This window comes from Salvelinus fontinalis, chromosome 4 (genome assembly GCF_029448725.1).
Source record: "Salvelinus fontinalis isolate EN_2023a chromosome 4, ASM2944872v1, whole genome shotgun sequence".
Classification (NCBI taxonomy): domain Eukaryota; kingdom Metazoa; phylum Chordata; class Actinopteri; order Salmoniformes; family Salmonidae; genus Salvelinus; species Salvelinus fontinalis.
Window position 1 is genome coordinate 28,134,502 of NC_074668.1, and position 19,179 is coordinate 28,153,680.

Sequence of the window (19,179 nt, forward strand, 5' to 3'; positions counted from 1 at the left end):
ATAGGAGTCCACTTTTGTATTTTTCTAAATGATCTGTCTTTCGGATAAATAAAGTTCCATTACCCCACTCTCATTTCCTTCTGTTTGCATGCTTATTTCCCTCCTGTCCCATCTCTTCCATCTGGGAGGGCAACATTAATATTTACGTCTCTCTATGCATGTTTTCACCACCTACAGAAACTCCATACAAACCTACAATATCACTAACAACACCCTATTGGTTTACCCCTTATTTCTTTTTTTATAATATTTTATTTAACAGGAAAAGACACCACAATTCATACACAGTCTATTTCCTATCAGTCTATTTCCTTCCCACTTCTTTTTAAAAACTAATTTCCAAAGGGAAGAGTTTGGTAACGGAGTAAAACCGAAACAAAAGACACACATAAACGCAGAAACGGCACAGCTTCCATAGAAATCATTTCATAATAATAATGTAGAACTCTCTTTCTTCCACACAAATGTAGCTGTGTCGCCACTCCATGCCCTGCGAGGTCCACCGCACCACTCAACCGCGCTTGAACCCAACCCACCTTAGCTCTTATTTCATAACATTTCATACAGATTTGGGGGTCATGAATACAACACTCATGGTGATTTACGCTAGTACCAGCGGGTACACTGGCATGTGTTTCATTACTCAAACTAGTGTCATGGTCATTTCCATCCAACACCAACTACTAACACCACCAGAACATGCATGCAAGAACAATACACACTTTCTGTGTTTTATAATCCATGTGCATGTATTAAGATGGAAGAAGATGGAAGAAGAAGAAAGCAAAGTTAGTTCTCACTTCAAATAACTATGCCCTCTCTTGTTTTTCTCTACCCATTCAGAGAGGCCATGATGCAAAGTAACGTGAATGGGCAAACGGACTGCCATCTAGGGCCCAACAGCTCCAGTGCCCAGGGCAACCCTCTCAGCCCTAGCCGCCACAGTAATGTCAAAAAGGTGACCGGGGTGGGTGGCACCACCTATGAGATATCTGTGTGAGAGGGCTGGGGCCCGGGGCGCCAAACCTTAAAGGAGAAGGCAGCATTGTCATGGCAACCACCTCCAATGGCAACAACATCCACGACCGCGCTAGAGAGGCTTCTCTTATTCCTTTTACCTTTTTTAATTCGACATTAACCAATCAGGGGCGCAGAGCACTTCCTCATTGGGAATTATTGTCCAATCAGAGGACTTCTGCTCATTCCGGGCCAGCCCCGGTCTCTGTGTGTGTACTGGAGGAGTGGATCTTGATCAGTGTGTGTTGTGGGAAAAGAGCAACTTCAACCGAAAGAGGGCTGATGTTTGTACAGAGTGTTGTGTTGTTGAATTCTGTGGCTTGTTGTGTTGGTTATCACTGAACAGTCTGAATCAGACAGACAGATCTTAAATGTATTGTTTACGGCGTCTCTCAGTTGAGGTCTATCTGCTGTTATAAATTGGGTGGATCGAGCCCTGAATGCTGACTGGCTGATTTGACAAAACATTTATTTTTACTGTTCTAATTACGTTGATAACCAGTTTATAATAGCAATAAGGCACCTTGGGGGTTTGTGGTAAATGGCCAATATACCACAGCTAAGGGTTGTATCCAGGCACTCTGCGTTGCGTTGTGCATACGAACAGCCCTTAGCCGTACCGCCCTTAGCCGTGGTATATTGGCCGTATACCACACCCCCACGGGCCTTATTGCTTAATTATGTGTCATCATCACACTCACTACACACCCACACAGACCACAAGATGTTAACAGCCAGACACACAAACTCATACAATTGATGTCACACATCTTTGTTCAGTCACATTCTTTAAAATAGCCGTGGTATGGATAGCCATCTCCAAACCAATAAGTCATGCATATAGCAGCACCCCATTGGATTCAAGCATACAGCATCCCTCTTAGGCATTCAAAGTGCTTCACATATCCTGTCCAAATGACCATGTCTGTCTGGTCCATCAACACCATGTTGGCCATTACTGAGCGGAACAGAGAGAAGATTACATTAAACCAGTGCGTTTTAGATCAATACAATCTTTAATAGGCTGACTGTTCTGAGCCAAAGACAACACAATGGTGCCGTGTTGCACTCAGAGACACAGGTCTTGAATGTCTCCAACTCTACATTTATCCTCTGAGTTTTGAGGAGGTGTTTTAGGGCTTACAGTACAGGAGCATATTAATCTAAACTCTAGCTGAGATCCAGTATTTACCTATACAGTATACCATAAGCTACAGTCTGTACGTTATCAGCAACATACAGTGCATTCGGAAAGTATTCAGACACCTTGACTTTTCCACATTTTGTTACGTTACAGCCTTATTCTAAAATTGATTAAAATAAATGTGTTCCCTCATCAGTCTACACACAATACCCCATAATGGCAAAGCGAAAACAGGTTTTTAGAAATGTTAGCACATTTCAAATAAAATAAAAAACAGAAATACCTTATTTACATAAGTATTCAGACCCTTTGCTATGAGACTCGAAATTGAGCTCAAGTGCATCCTGTTTCCATTGATCATCCTTAAAATGTTTCTACAACTTGATTGGAATCCACCTGTGGTAAATTCACTTGATTGGACATGATTTGAAAAGGCACACACCCGTCTATATAAGGTCCCACAGTTGACGGTGAAAACCAAAGCAAAAACCAAGCCTTGAGGTTGAAGGAATTATCCGTAGAGCTGCAAGACAGGATTGTCTCGAGGCACAGATCTGGGGAAGTGTACCAAAACATTTCAGCTGAATTGAAGGTCCCCAAGAGCACAATGGCCTCCATCATTCTTAAATGGAAGAAGTTTGGAACCACCAAGACTCTTCATAGGGCTGGCAGCCTGGCCAAACTGAGCAAACGGGGGAGAAGGCCCTTGGTCAGATAGATGAATAAAAAAGCTCTGACAGAGCTCCAGAGTTCCTCTGTGGAGATGGGAGAACCTTCCAGAAGGACAACCATCTCTGCAGCACTCCACCAATCAGACCTTTATGGTAGAGTGGCCAAACGGAAGCTAATCCTCAGTAAAAGGCATATGGCAGTCCACTTGAAGTTTGCCAAAAGGCACCTAAAGACTCTCAGACCATGAGAAACAAGATTATCTGGTCTGATGAAACCAAAATTGAACTCTTTGGCCTGAATGCCAAGCGTCACGTCTGGAGGAAACCTGGTACCATTACTACGGTGAAGCATAGTGGTGGCAGCATCATGCTGTGGGGACGTTTTTCAGCGGCAGGGACTGGGAGACTAGTCAGGATCGAGGGAAAGATGAACGGAGCAAAGTACAGCGAGATCCTTGATGAGATCCTGCTCTAGAGCGCACAGGACCTCAGACCGGGGTGAAGGTTCGTCTTCCAACAGGAGAACGACCCTAAGTACACAACCAAGACAACACAGAGCTTGAGAGGATATGCAGAGAGGAATGGGAGAAACACCCCAAATACAGGTGTGCCAAGCTTGTTCCATCATCCCCAAGAAGACTCGAGGCTGTATTCGCTGCCAAAGGTGCTTCAACAAAGTACTGAGTAAAGGGTCTGAATACTTACGTAAATGTAATATTTCAGTTTTTTTCTTTTTTTTTAATTAGCAAAAAATTCTAAAAACCTGTTTTTGCTTTGTTGTTATGGGGTATTGTGTGTAGATTGATGAGGGAAAAATACTTTCCCAATGCACTGTTCATGTAGTCCAACATCCTATTTATTAGTTTGAATGTTATGTTAGAGTGACCCCCGACACAGACCAGTGCTAAGCACATACACAAAAGCCTGTGCTACTGAATATTACAGTGTTGGCTGTTGTCTGTGATCAGTTCTGAACACCCAGTCAAAACAGTCCTCTCCATATTCAGTACAAATCCCACCAGCTTGGCAGTCAGCCATGCACAGCCAAAACATCTGACAGGCAATTTATGACTTTTGTGACTTAGTAGTTTTTTGTAAAATAGGTCTACCCATAATAAGTTATGTTAATGCCATGTATAATTGTGTTTTGTTATGATTCAAATCAAGTGTGAAAAAACCTTGAAAATCAAAGAATTCTTCAGCTGTGTTATAAAATAAAGAAAACTCACCATTGTTTTTCAAAATTATTATTATTTAATTTTTTATATATATACCCAACCTTTCGAAAACGTTTGCAACATCTTGCTTTTTATACAGATGCTCAAGCTTGGAATGGATGTTTGTATTTGAGTGGATTTTTGTGTTGATAATTTATAACTTAAGTGAATAATAAATAGCATTAGGCATACAGAGAAGGGGGTATACTAGTTTGTTGTATTTTGCAATGTAAAAAAAGTTATTGATGAAACTGTATGATGAAGCAATGAAAGCCATAGGAAGCAGATGTTGGTTAAAAAGTGGCTACTTACCCTGACTCTGTTAACGCTCAGGGTAATCCTGACTGTCAGTCTGTCTGTCCAGAACATCAACAGGTTTCAGACTGAAGACAAGAAATCCATCTTTCAGCAGCTGTTTGGTACAGCAAAACAATTGTATTACGTAAGACGTACAGAAAGTCATACATAAAACTATGGGACTGTTTTTTTTTTGTTCACTGAAGGAAATAAGATATATTTGGTCTATTATTTTTGTTCATAAAAAAAATCACTGTACACTGAAAAAAAAGATAAACGCAACATGTAAAGTGTTGGTCCAATGTTTCATGAGCTGAAATAAAAGATCTCAGAAATGTTCCATACACAAATTTGTTTACAACCCTGTTAGCGAGCATTTCCACTTTGCCAAGATTTTTGTAATCCTTTATTTAAGTAGGCAAGTCAGTTAAGAACAAATTCTTATTTACAATGACGGCCCACCCCGGACGACACTGGGCCTATTGTGCACCACCATTAAGGACTCCCAATCACAGCTGGATGTGATACAGACTGGTTTTGAACCAGGGACTGTAGTGACACCTCTTGCACTGAGATGCATAGCCTTGGACCACTGTGGCACTCGGGAGCTCAAGATAATCCATCCACCTGACAGGTTTGGCATATCAAGACGCTGATTAAACCGCATGATCATTACACAGGTGCACCTTGTGATGGGAATAATAAAAGGCCATTATAAAATGTGCAGTTTTGTCACACAACACAATGCCACAGATATCTCAAGTTTTGAGGGAGGGTGCAATTGGCATGCTGACAGCAGGAATGTCCACCAGACCTGTTGCCAGATAATTTTATGTTAATTTCTCTCCCATAAGCCACCTCCAACGTCGTTTTAAAGAATTTGGCAGTACGTCCAACCAGCCTCACAACTGGGCAGGCATGAGCTACGGACAACGAACACAATTGCATTTTATCGATGGCAATTTGAATGCACAGATACTGGGACAAGATCCTGAGGCCCATTGTCGTGCCATTCATCCGCCGCCATCACCTCATGTTTCAGCATGACAATGCACAGCCCCATGACGCAAGGATCTGTACACAATTCCTGAATGCTGAAAATGTCCCAGTTCTTCCATGGCGTGCATACTCACCAGACATGTCACCCATTGAGCATGTGTGGGATGCTCTGGATTGACGTGTACGACAACATGTTCCAGTTCCCGCCAATATAGAGCAACTTCGCACAGCCATTGAAGAGGAGTGGGACAACATTCCACAGGCCACAATCAACAGCCAGGTCAACTCTATGTGAAGCAGATGTTTCGCGCTGCATGAGGCAAATGGTGGTCACGCCAGATACTGACTGGTTTTCTGATCCATGCCCCTACCTTTTTTAAAAGGTATCTGTTACCAATATATGCATATCTGTATTCCCAGTCATGTGAAATCTGTAGATTTGGGCCTAATTTATTTATTTCAATTGACTGATTTCCTTATATGAACTGTAACTCAGGTAAATCTTTGAAATTGTTGCATGTTGCGTTTATATTTTTGTTCAGTGTAGTGTTTTGCATCTTTCTTTTCTTGTTTGTAAAAGGCTGTCTGAACATGAGGTGAAAAATGTAACCTGGACATTTGCCCGTTCTGTGTTAATGACAGAATAGACAGTGCATTCAGAAAGTATTCAGACCCCTTGACTTTTTCCACATTTTGTTAAGTGACAGCCTTACTCTAAATTGGATTAAATTGTTTTGTTTCATCATCAAACTACACACACTACCCCATAATGACATAGCATAAACAGTTTTTTAGAAAAACGGAAATATTACATTTACATAAGTATTTAGACCCTTTACTCAGTACTTGTTGAAGCACCTTTGGCAGCGATTACAGCCTCGACTTGAGTATATCGCTACAAGCTTGGCACACCTGTATTTGGGGAGTTTCTCCCATTCTTCTCTGCAGATCCTGTCAAGCTTTGTCAGGTTGGATGGGGAGCGTCGATTGCATAGCTATTTTCAGGTCTCTCCAGAGATGTTCGATTGGGTTGAAGTCCGGGCTCTGACTGGCCCACTCAAGGACATTCAGAGACTTGTCCCGAACCCACTCCTGCATTGTCATGGCTATGAGCTTAGGTTCGTTGTCCTATTGGAAGGTGAACCTTCACCCCAGTCTGAGGTCCTGAGCTCTCTGGAGCAGGTTTTCATCAAGGATCTCCCTGTACTTTGCTCCGTTCATCTTTGCCTTGATCCTGACTAGTCTCCCAGTCCCTGCTGCTGAAAAACATCCCCACAGCAGGAGGCTGCCACCACCATGCTTGACCATAGGGATGGTGCCAGGTTTCCTCCAGACGTGATGCTTGGCATTCAGACCAAAGAGTTCAATCTTGGTTTCATCAGACCAGAGAATTGTCTGAGAGTCTTTTGGTGCATTTTGGTAAACTCCAAGCGGGCTGTCATGTGCCTTTTACAGAAGAGTGGCTTCCGTCTTGCCGCTCTACCATAAAGGCCTGATTGGTGGAGTGCTGAAGAGATGGTTGTCCTTCTGGAAGGTTCTCCCATCTCCACAGAGGAATTGTAGAGCTCTGTCAGAGTGATCATCGGATTCTTGGTCACCTCCCTGACCAAGGTCCTTCTCCCCCGATTGCTCAGTTTGGCCGGGCAGCCAGCTCTAGGAAGAGTCTTGGTGGTTCCAAACGTTTTCCATTTAAGAATGATGGAGGCCACTGTGTTCTTGGGGACCTTCAATGCTTTTTGGTACCCTTTCCTTGATCTGTGTCTTGACACAATCCTGTCTCGGACCTCTATGGACAATTCCTTCGGCCTCATGACTTGGTTTTTGCTATGACATGCATTGTCAACTGTGGGACATTATATAAACAGGTGTGAACTCCAATGAAGTTGTAGAAGCACCTCAAGGATGATCAATGGAAACAGGATGCACCTGAGCTCAATTTCGAGTCTCATATCGAAGGGTCCGAATACTTGTGTAAATAAGGTATTTCTGTTTTTTATTTTTGATGCATTTGTAAAAATGTCTTAAAATCTGCTTTTGTTTTGTCATTATGGGGTATTGTGTGTAGATTGCTGTGGATTTGTTATTTATTTAATCAATTTTAGAATAAGGCTGTAACGTAACATAATTTTGAAAAAGTCAAGGGGTCTGAATACTTTCCGAAGACACTGTACATGGATGAAAAGTATTCTATTTGCTTGCAGCTACACAACTAATCAATTATATTGCCATTGTGGCCTTTCAAGAGGACAATGATGTTTACTGCACAAATACATCTGATGGAATTGATTGAGATTGAATAGAACAGATAGCCAGGTTGCAGGTTGCCATTAAAAAGTCCAAACATGCTTGTGACTGAATGGTCCCACTTATGGATGGTAGAGTCCTTTTTAATAACATATTTTTAAAGCCAAAATAATTGTACCTATTTATCAAGATACTCACTTTACTTAAAGTACCATAATTCTACATATACTGTAATAAATGCATGTATATATTGTACACACAGTGCTGTTTCTAGGCACAATCCACATAAGCAGCAGCTTAAAAAGAAGGGGCCACTAAAATGTAGATCTCGCTTAGGGCCCCCAAATGCTAGATTTGTGCTACATTTTAATATATCACAGACAGAGTACACAGGCAGATGTGACCCTCGCATTTTTATTTGTTTACCTGTCCAAGATAAAGCAAAGCAGTGCGACACAAACAACACAGAGTTACACATGGGTTAAACAAACGTACAGTCAATAACACAACAGAAAAATCTATGTACAGTGTGTGCAAAAAGTATTCTTTTTTTTTGCATTGAAGACAGTACAGAAGAGAATACCCCGTGCCAGGGAATGTTATTTTAGGCTCTTGTTTGTGACACATGCCATTCCAATTCTCCATCTTATCATATTATCAGTGCAATTGCAGACCACAAGCTTAAAATATGAGGTTACACATTAATAACAACTGGTCTGACCCCATAGCAGACCCTGATTGTAATATATTAAACGTGGCAATGGCAGCTAGTTAGGTTACTATGCCATACATATTTTAAGTTGAATGTACATATTGGGTCACTTGTCTCATAATAGTTTCAATTTAATCTTGAGATGATCACTTGTTTTATGGGAATAAAAATATTTAACTCAAATTCACCTGTGGTTCTTGCAGGTGACCCAACATTGTTTATACATACTTGAATCATCCCCCTCAAGCACACACTTATGACGAAAGTGATTATTAATCTTCCTTTGGATGACTGACATTTTATAAATTTTTCCTGTGTTTTGTCTGATGAACATTACACCAAGTGTAACAGTAGTAACTTTACGTCGTCCCCTCGCCCCGACACGGGCGCGAACCAGGGACCCTTTGCACACATCAACAGTCACCCATGAAGCGTCGTTACCCATCGCTCCACAAAAGCCCCGGCCCTTGCAAAGCAAGGGGCAACACTACTTAAGTCTCAGAGCAAGTGACGTAACTGATTGAAATGCTACTAGCGCGCACCCGCTAACTAGCTAGCCATTTCACATCCGTTACACAAGTCACCTCACCTGAATAATATGGACTAGTGCAGAATACCTGTTGTTGTTTGTCTTGCTTATCATAATCAGATGTAGCATTTTTTTTTTTTACATTTGTTATATGAATAGAAAAATGAAAGATGTAAGGTGCATTCGGAAAGTATTCAGACCCCCTTGACTTTTTCCACATTTTGTTACGTTTCAATACTTTGTATCCCTAATTTACTTGTTTCCATTATTTTAGCAGTTACCTGTAAATGCTTAATAATTATTTTTGTTAAAAGGAAATATTTGCCACTTGACAGAATTAGAATTTAAAAAATGTTGTCAAGCCTAAGGATGAACCATACTGAAAAATTATATGTAAAGTGTTGGTCCCATGTTTCATGAGCCGAAATAAATTAGCCCAGAAATGTTCCATATGCACAAAAAGCTTATTTCTCTCAAATGTGGTGCACAAATGTGTTTACATCCTTGTTAGTGAGTGTTTCTCCTTTGCCAAGATAATCCACCCACCTGACAGGTGTGGCATATCAAGAAGCTGATTAAACCACATGATCATTACACAGGTACACCTTGTGATGGGGACAATAAAAGGCCACTCTAAAATGTGCAGTTTTATCACATAACACAATGCCACAGATGTCTCAAATTTTGAGGGAGCATGCAATTGGCATACTGATTGCAGGAATGTCCACCAAAGCTGTTGCCAGAGAATTGAATGTTAATTTCTCTACCATAAGCCACCTCCGTCATTTCAGAGAATTTGGCAGTACGTCCAACCGGCCTCACAACCGCAGACCACGTGTAACCACGCCAGCCCAGGACCTCCACATCCAGCTTCTTCACCTGCGGGATGGTCTGAGACCAGCCATCAAGACAGCTGATGAAACTGGATTATTTCTGTCTGAAATAAACTCATTCTGATAGGATGGGCCTTTCTCCCAAGTGGGTGGGCCCAGGCCCCAGCCCAGTGAAATCCAGATTAGGGGCTAGTTAATTTATATAAATTGACTGATTTGCATATATGAACAGTAACTCAGCAAAATGATTTTAAATGTAGCATTTATATATTTTTTTCAGTATATTGATGTTGATTCGTTTCAGGGACACATGATGATCAAAATGGACGTATTTGTTCAATGACATGTCAGTTCTTTGTAAAATCAATAATATTCCTTCTCTGCAACAGCACCATCAGTTGGAATGTATTAGAATGCATTTCACGAGTCACAACAGTACTGATACAGTGAGGAACTTGAAAGGTTGGTGAATAAGCATTGATTATCAAACAAATGTAACCAACTGATGAACATTTTAATATATTTTACTGAATGTGTACCATTAGATGTATCAAACTTTCAACCCTCACCATCTTGCAAGGCAGCCTGAGATAGCCTTGACTTTTCATACCAGACTGGCTCTACTGCTCTTTCCACTTAGCAATTCCTCACCCTTTGCAACATAGACAGACAAAAGGGTCGTTGAGAGCTTTTATTGGAAGGTGGAGGAAACATCTCAAACCATTTGAGTGCAAATGAAAAGCAACATTCCATCCTGTACATGTATTTACAGATGCACTGGCACGTCGATGCACCTAAGGGGCAGGGTCAACTCAGTGGGTACAGGTTAGGATGGTGAGCACACCTGATACCGCATCATTACTCTTGCACTATACATTTTCTACATGCTTTAGTTTCAGTTTGAAGGAATGTATTATGACCTAAAACAGACTTGAGCCACCGGGAAGAGAACCCAAGCCAGGAAGTACTGTAGCCTATACCAAAGTCTGATGAACCATCGTCTTACATTTTGATTTGGTGTGATCGGTCTTCCACAACTAAAAATGAAACAAAAAACACCTTTGTGATTTGATGAATTATGTGTATCAAATCTGCAGTAGAACATCTTAGATACGAGTCAATAACTGATCCAAGGACTACAGTCCACAAAATGCACCCGATGTTAAACACGTTATGGCTACGTCTCAATGGTCCAAAGTGTCTTTCTCCATTAATTTCCTCTCCTTCATCTGAACCTCACAGCAGATTAGGTGAAAGCAAACTTCTGCCTGGTAAGCATCCACCACATTCCCCTGCCTTTATGTACATAACTACCTCAAATATATCATACCCCTGCACATTGATCTGGTACTCCCTGTATAGAGCTTCATTCTGTGTATTCTATTCCTCTCGGGTTGCTATGTGTCTCTCTGCATCGTTGCAAAGGGCAGTAAGCATTCCACTGTAAAGTGTACACCTGTGGTAATAAATGTGAGAAATATTAGGGGTTCCACCTTGTCTCTATTCAGATCAGTAAAGACAAAGGAGAGGAAGCCTCCATATTGAGATGCATACCAAGACATTACAGCTCCTCTCTGCCTGTTCCCATTATAGGTGTGGCACTTACAAGCAGTCCTATTCCCTATAAAACCAACTTTGCTTCATTCAGAAAAACAAAGAAAGACTTACCCAATGTGGGAATTACCAATATCACAAGCCTCATTTCACAGTATGTCAAGTTGACACAGATGAGCAGTACAGACAACTTGTTTTCCATGATGGAAACAAGAGGGCGGGTGGGGAGGGGCACATTTTAATGAATGGATACTTTTTTTTAGAGTGGCACCAAGGTCTTGCGATCTCTCGAGGCAAACAAATCATTAAAAAAAAACTAAATAAATCAATATGCAAGAGTCCAAATTCAGTTTCTTTAGAGTCTATTGTAGAAAAAGAGGGAAATGACAAGTTGAAGATCAGTAAAGCAAGTTCTTGGATTCATTTCTTCTCTTCTGCTTTTTCCTCTTTCTTTTCCTCGGGTGCCTTGGTCTTGTCGTCCTTTACAGATAGTGCCTCCAGTTTCTCTGCCACTTTGTTTGCACGGTCAACGTTTCCTCCTGCAGAGAAGTACAGAAAGATGAGACATGAACTCTTTGTCAGTGTGGTGTCACGGTGGCCAAGATGAGGCTCCACACCAAACGTATTTAGAAAGCCCTTTTTACATCAGCAGATGTCACAAAGTGCTTATACAGAAACCCAGCCTGAAACCATCAAAGAGCAAGCAATGCAGATGTAGGAGCACAGTGGCTACACATCAACAGTGCACAGTAACAGTCCTCTTGATTTAAGAGCATGTTTTAGGGCATTGGGGATGTCTGCCATTTCAATGACTAAGAATATTCCAGTTTGAGTGTTTCGCAAGACTTCTCGTTCCACCGATACATTACGCAAGGTTAATCTACTGGGCAGTGATTAACATGTGACCTGCTCAACAATGGTTGTTCTTTGTAATTAATATTACAGAAAAAACAATTCTAAGTGTGCCAGAACATACCAACATTAGCCTAACAGTAGGCCAGCGAGTTGTTACATTCTGCATGTTAATTTAGCAGACATAAAAAGTTCTGGGCTGGAGTGAGCAACAGAGAACAGAGTATTGTCTGCATACTGACTGAAAGAATGTGGGAAAAAAAGAATTGTACACCAACCTGATCCATCTTGAGATTTTCTGACTTCCTCCTTGCATTCATCGAACTTCACCTTAAATTTCTGAGCGTCTGAAAATGACAGAAGTTATTTTAAACCCCAGCCACACTTTTTTGCATGAGAAAGCAGACTGAATTGTTAAAAGCTAAACGCAGTGACTAAAATAGACGTGTTGTCACGCTCACTTTCTGCATTGAGGAAACGTATTGCCAGGAGTTCAGGTTTGGGATGCTCATCAGCGAAGTCGGCGAGTGTGTTCCATACCCAGGCTCTGTCGCTGCCAGCGTTGGGCTTCAGCTCCATCACAGGAAAAACTGAAAGAGCAGAAGATGAAAAGGAATTAGGCCTCCGACTCAGAGTCCCATCTATACAATGACTTGTTTTGGTAATACGGTGGACAGGCAACATGCATGGGTTAACGGAAAGGTTTCAGTCCAACACACACACGCTAGACAGCAGTGATAAACACTACTGGTTGAGACAGGGAGTCTTCCGTGACTCACTGTTGTGATTGGCGCAGATCTTCAAAGTCCGGTCTCTCCTCATCAATAGGCGGATGGTACCCTTCTCTTTGTGTTTCAGGAGCTTGACGTCGCCTGTGCCGCGCTCCTTCCACTCTGGTGGGTCGTTCTCAGACGCAAAACGGTAGAGCTTCGCACGCCTGAGGGGAGAGACAATATGGGTAGAATGATGAAGCTGTGGATGGAATCAGTGACAATACATGGGTGACAGAGGCATGGCTCTATGCCAACCTTTTGTAAACAAGGAGCATGTGTGTGCCTAAGTTGAAAAATTTAGACACACAAAGAAATTTAAGAGTAACACGAAAAACATTTGAGGTAATAATTTCTCCTAGGTGCATTGGGGCTCCTACATTACAATTCCAGGTCACACAGCAAACTATTTAGGAGCATAGGAGAGTAAAATGTTCCACACTGTAGAGCCCTGAGAGGGCTGGATGGTTTCATAACACTTGAGGCGAATCCTCACTTCCAATTTAGTAAAACAAGTTACTTAAGTCTCCCATTGACAGTGCATGGCTAAGTGAAAATTCAACTAATTTAGAAGTTAAGTTCGATATAAAGATTCGGCCCCAAATTAATTACAAATTAAGTATTGCACAATGATTTAGGCTATTCAAGGCTTTCAGCATCAACTTACATTTTGAACAGTTCCTCCTCGTCCTCCTCTAGCGTCTTCACATCCTGCTCTGGAAGAGACACGATGGGCTCATAATGGGGATCGTGGTTTGATTCTTCTGCATTGTCTGTTGTGGTCTCCTGCTCTTCTGGTGTTTCCTATGAAACAAGATTTACACACACGTTAACCCCCTAAGGTAGACGTCTGCGCCCCCGGCTGAAATATAATTAGCATAATAACAAAAAAGGCCAGAAACATAAGATATATTTTTGCATCGGATGCATCTCAATCCACCACAACCGCCTATGTAACCCTTCCACATTAGTGGTGAAAGAGCAGTGTTTGTCAGACAATGAGACATCCCGAAAAATCAGTCTTCTCACAAAATTGTCTGTAGCGTCCGAACAATTTAGCCTACAAACTGTTATGACACCTCTACGGAAAGATGACTCTCACGATGACGTTCTCAGTTTTGCTCTACGACCCTGGGACTGAAGTCGGTACAGCTGATCTGGCAACTTCTGTCTGTATCGTCCGAAAACAGTTTGGGCTACACACTAACATGACCCCTCTGTGTAAAGGTGAGACTCCCACGAACATGTCTGTTGTTAAGCTCTAGGATGCCCACAGGCCTGACAAGACACTTTTGAAGGTCCCCCGGTACCAGCCGGAAAAATTGATTTCAGTATATTTTTATTGAACCTTTATTTTACTAGGCAAGTCAGTTAAGAACAAATTCTTATTTACAATGACGGCCTACTCCGGCCAAACGATAACCCAGATGACGCTGGGCCAATTGTGCGCCGCCCTATGGGACTCCCAATCACGACGGGTTGTGATACAGCCTGGAATCGAACCAGGGTTTGTAGTGACACCTTTAGCACTTAGATACAATGCCTTAGACCGCCGCGCCACTTGGGAACCCTGTTAAGTGACAAATTAAATAAATGTAAAAAATAATAATAAAATGTTTACTGATCTTTCTTGTACTGTAGCTCTCAGATATAGGATAGACACTTTCAGAACAAACTTCTTTTAGGCCATTTTTTGGGGACTGTTATTCAATGCGTTTATATGGGATAATAGCAGTCCAAATACATTTTCTTCATCAAATATTGTTTGATACTTCAAAAACACTTAATATTGAAAAATCAAATAGCAAAATTATCTTTGGTATGACCTTCTAAAAAGCAATTCCATATAGCTTAGTACAACCCCCCTCCCAGTAGACTCTTAGTTTCCCCTGGATTGCCATCTCGTTTCAAGTTAGTGAAATGTACTTTACAAGTCAATGTATTAGACTGTAAAAACAGTAGACTCCAACAACTAACTGCAGAGGGAGGTGAATAGAGGGATTTGAGAGATCAGGCTTCGAGGTTATCTTTTGTGTGCAATTTGCTGTGGCAACTGAACTTAGTGGTGCTGAGCTAAGCATCTTTGCTGCTGGATGGGTTTATAAAAGGCCTCATACTTACTACAGAACATGGTAATATGGCCTAACATTACATAAAAACGCCGCTCAAGAGGAGAGGAAGAGAAAAGTGAAGCAAGTGGACAATAAATCACAAAACAATAACTTTTATGTTAGCTGGACAACTAGGCCCAATTTAAACTAATAATTGACGTTAGTTCTGTTCGTACAATAGAGTTAGACAAATTTGCAGTCAGCTACCAAAAAACTACCATGACACAAATATCAGCAAGCCATCTTGCTAGATAGTGCTTTAAGATTAATTAATTAACGTTAGCTGCCTGAACAAAATGTATGAAAGGGGCGCGAGGCTCCATGCGTTCCGAGTAACGTAACTGTATGGCTAGCAACATGTCTCCGTACAAGGCTAGCAAGTAATTTCAATCGTTGTCTTGTTACGTTAGCTAATGAAGTCATCTGCTTGATTATACAGCTAACAGTGCCATAACTCAGACAGCATGTCAATGTTCACTTATTTTCCAACTATCTAAATGGTAAACACGCACTGAGAAAGTTGACATTCATTTCGGCCTGGTGTTAGCAAGCCAGCCAGCTAACGTTAGCTAGGCCATTCAGAAAAGTACCAAGCTAGCAAGTTAGTTAACTAGAGATGGAAAATAGGTTTAGCCACCGTGTCATTGACATATAGCTAGTTATATGCAATTATCCACTCTTAAATAAAATGCAAACAAACATTGTAAGCTCAGGACACTTCCACAATATTGCCATTTAAAAAGATGCTACGTTAACTAGCTAGTTAACTGGCTTCTGTTAGCTAACGTGTTAGTTAGCTGGCTAACAATTAACGTTACTGTCGGGATAACATACAGTTAGGTTGAAAGCCAAATATTGTACATGGATGTCTCAACCAAATACATATTGGGTTTAAAAGATCATTTTGAAAGTAGTGGTTGCACGATTATACCACAGACATAATCAAATATTTAGATCATTGTTCTGTTAGCTAGCTAACTAGATGGCTAGTTGGCTAGTTAGCCAGCCAGTTAGCTTTGGAGTAGATCTAAAGGGCGGCAAAAGTATCAAGTTACCCACTTTTCTGACACATACAACAAAGGTATAACTGATTGCCCATTGCCAGTAAGTAATTGTTTTGAGACCAATTTACACTTTAGACCTTCAATACTGATGTTTAACGAGGTTGTTAAAAATCAGCATCCCTAGCCGGTATTATCTTCCCGGGCACAACCCTAGCAAGATAAACTTTGAGAATGCCAATCAAAACATCACAATTTAAATTAAATGTACATTTAATTAAATGCACGTCACATAAATATGTTCAAAACTCATAAACTTACCTTCGGATCTGCCATGTTAATGTAGATGTTTGTAGATTACGGAATTCAGTTTGATTGATTCAAAACCAAACTCTCCGTTCGCCTTGAGTTCCTCTCTCTTCGTGCTATAGATTTCGCGCGTCGAAATGTCCCATTTGCGTTTCCTCCATCCCATCACCCCCCCCTCCCCTTCGACACTATTTTAAAGGGCTTTAAAGTGTATTAAATGATCTACAAATATCATAATGGTATGTGTGTTATTATTTTACGAAACATGAATACACTCGGTGTATTATTGTTTTCTTTATTAAATATGGTAATTTACTTGCATTGCAATACACTCGAGTACTGCAGACATTTCATTCTGTGTTGTAAAATGGTAACGTTAACTGTGAAATGTTGCTACATATCTCAAAAGTGGCATGTGTGGTTAAAACATTGGATAGATAGGTAACTAGCTAGAAACAACCTGACAACTCCAACAACAACCCATTAACTTTTTTTGTGGATCTAGCAGCTTCCTCACTTCCTGTGTCAGAAAAAATATTTTATTTTTATAGAATTATCACCCTACTATTACACAATTAACAGGAATCATGGAGAACATGCATCTTCTATATTTTCAGTTGAAGTATCCAGTGATGTGTATATATACACTGCTCCAAAAAATAAAGGGAACACTAAAATAACACATCCTAGATCTGAATGAATGAAATATTCTTATTAAATAATTTTTTCTTTACATAGTTGAATGTACTGGCAACAAAATCACACAAAAATTATCAATGGAAATCAAATTTATCAACCCATGGAGGTCTGGATTTGGAGTCACACTCAAAATGAAAGTGGAAAACCACACTACAGGCTGATCCAACTTTGATGTAATGTCCTTAAAACAAGTCAAAATGAGGCTCAGTAGTGTGTGTGGCCTCCACGTGCCTGTATGACCTCCCTACAACAACCTCGGCATGCTCCTGATGAGGTGGCGGATGGTCTCCTGAGGGATCTCCTCCCAGACCTGGACTAAAACATCCGCCAACTCCTGGACAGTCTGTGGTGCAACGTGGCGTTGGTGGATGGAGCGAGACATGATGTACCAGATGTGCTCAATTGGATTCAGGTCTGGGGAAAGGGCGGGCCAGTCCATAGCATCAATGCCTTCCTCTTGCAGGAACTGCTGACACACTCCAGCCACATGAGGTCTAGCATTGTCTTGCATTAGGAGGAACCCAGGGTCAACCGCACCAGCATATAGTCTCACAAGGGGTCTGAGGATCTCATCTCGGTACCGAATGGCAGTCAGGCTACCTCTGGCGAGCACATGGAGGGCTGTGCGGCCCCCCAAAGAAATGCCACCCCACACCATGACTGACCCACCGCCAAACCGGTCATGCTGGAGGATGTTGCAGGCAGCAGAACGTTCTCCACGGCGTCTCCAGACTCTGTCACGTCTGTCACGTGCTCAGTCTGAACCTGCTTTCATCTGTGAAGAGCACAGGGCGCCAGTGGCGAATTTGCCAATCTTGGTGTTCTCTGGCAAATGCCAAACGTCCTGCACGGTGTTGGGCTGTAAGCACAACCCCCACCTGTGGACGTCGGGCCCTCATACCACCCTCATGGAGTCTGTTTCTGACCGTTTGAGCAGACACATGCACATTTGTGGCCTGCTGGAGGTCATTTGCAGGGCTCTGGCAGTGCTCCTCCTGCTCCTCCTTGCACAAAGGCGGAGGTAGCGGTCCTGCTGCTGGGTTGTTGCCCTCCTACGGCCTCCTCCACGTCTCCTGATGTACTGGCCTGTCTCCTGGTAGCGCCTCCATGCTCTGGACACTACGCTGACAGACACAGCAAACCTTCTTGCCACAGCTCGCATTGATGTGCCATCCTGGATGAGCTGCACTACCTGAGCCACTTGTGTGGGTTGTAGACTCCGTCTCATGCTACCACTAGAGTGAAAGCACCGCCAGCATTCAAAAGTGACCAAAACATCAGCCAGGAAGCATAGGAACTGAGAAGTGGTCTGTGGTCACCACCTGCAGAACCACTCCTTTATTGGGGGTGTCTTGCTAATTGCCTATAATTTCCACCTGTTGTCTATTCCATTTGCACAACAGCATGTGAAATTTATTGTCAATCAGTGTTGCTTCCTAAGTGGACAGTTTGATTTCACAGAAATGTGATTGACTTGGAGTTACATTGTGTTGTTTAAGTGTTCCCTTTATTTTTTTGAGCAATGTATATGTCGAAGTTCATATTAGTACGTGTCCCACAATACGGCAGCCCGTAAAACAAATGTTCTTCATCAGAGAAAAAAGTGAAGGTGACTTGGTTGTTTGCTTTTATGTGTAGTCATGTCGTCGGTAAATTTTTCTTTTCAGTACTAAATTAAGTTCCTGCTTTTAAAAATGTGCTTTGCTAAATCTGCTTGACAGCCACTTTGCTACACTAACTGTAACAACTCTGTAAGGTCTGTGAGAGCTTCAGGTTTCTTTGGTGCATACCTAAAGCAGTGCGGAAATAATGTATGTGTAAAATGTGTCCTTCCTTTGGTCTAATGAACAGAACAATTGGATGTCTTTATTTGAGTATGTCTTTACTAACAATTGATAAAGAGGAAAAGTGTGTAACTCAAACCAAACAAAGGAAAACTGACTGTACATCATGTTGTTTTTATGTCCTCCCTTTTCTGTTCAGATAAATGGGCAACACCAACAAAGCGATGCTGCTCTGGCTGTTTGTTCAGAAGAAGTTGCCCTCTGGAAGACATTCACCCATGTCCATCTCAGGTGCAATGCCTACTGTAGAATTGCTCTTTAGAAATTCCTATAGAACCTCTCTCTGAGTGCTGTTGTTTTGAAACCCCCAGGCTGTTAGGCCTATATGTGGTTGCCTGACCTGGCAACCTGGGATGAACCTTTGCAGTTGCAGTCT

The 19,179-nt window shown here is 41.7% G+C and overlaps 2 protein-coding genes and 1 non-coding gene across 4 annotated transcripts in view; 1 reads left to right on the forward strand and 2 right to left on the reverse strand.

Annotated features, from left to right (window-relative positions):
- LOC129853463 (palmitoyltransferase ZDHHC8B-like) overlaps positions 1–9,278 on the forward strand; it is a 100,353-nt gene extending 91,075 nt beyond the window's left edge. Inside the window, exon 11 of one of the 2 annotated variants that reach the window (XM_055919529.1) lies at positions 844–9,278. In XM_055919529.1, coding sequence (XP_055775504.1) covers positions 844–1,000 — 157 coding nt within the window. In that variant the 3' untranslated portion in view covers positions 1,001–9,278. The remainder of the gene's footprint in view (positions 1–843) is intronic. The other variant, XM_055919530.1, reaches the window with a different exon arrangement.
- Positions 9,279–10,341: 1,063 nt separating this feature from the next.
- Positions 10,342–16,407, reverse strand: LOC129853464 (ran-specific GTPase-activating protein-like). The gene is made up of 6 exons (XM_055919531.1): positions 16,273–16,407; positions 13,507–13,643; positions 12,849–13,006; positions 12,531–12,659; positions 12,348–12,416; positions 10,342–11,756 (listed from the first exon to the last, which is right to left on the reverse strand). The coding sequence occupies exons 1-6, from the start codon at positions 16,285–16,287 to the stop codon at positions 11,638–11,640; spliced, it is 627 nt and encodes a 208-aa protein (XP_055775506.1). The 5' UTR covers positions 16,288–16,407; the 3' UTR covers positions 10,342–11,637.
- On the reverse strand, positions 12,174–12,303 carry LOC129854660 (small nucleolar RNA SNORA77). Its single transcript, XR_008759365.1, has one exon. It is a non-coding gene; the product is annotated as a small nucleolar RNA SNORA77 (small nucleolar RNA).
- Positions 16,408–19,179: the final 2,772 nt, after the last annotated feature.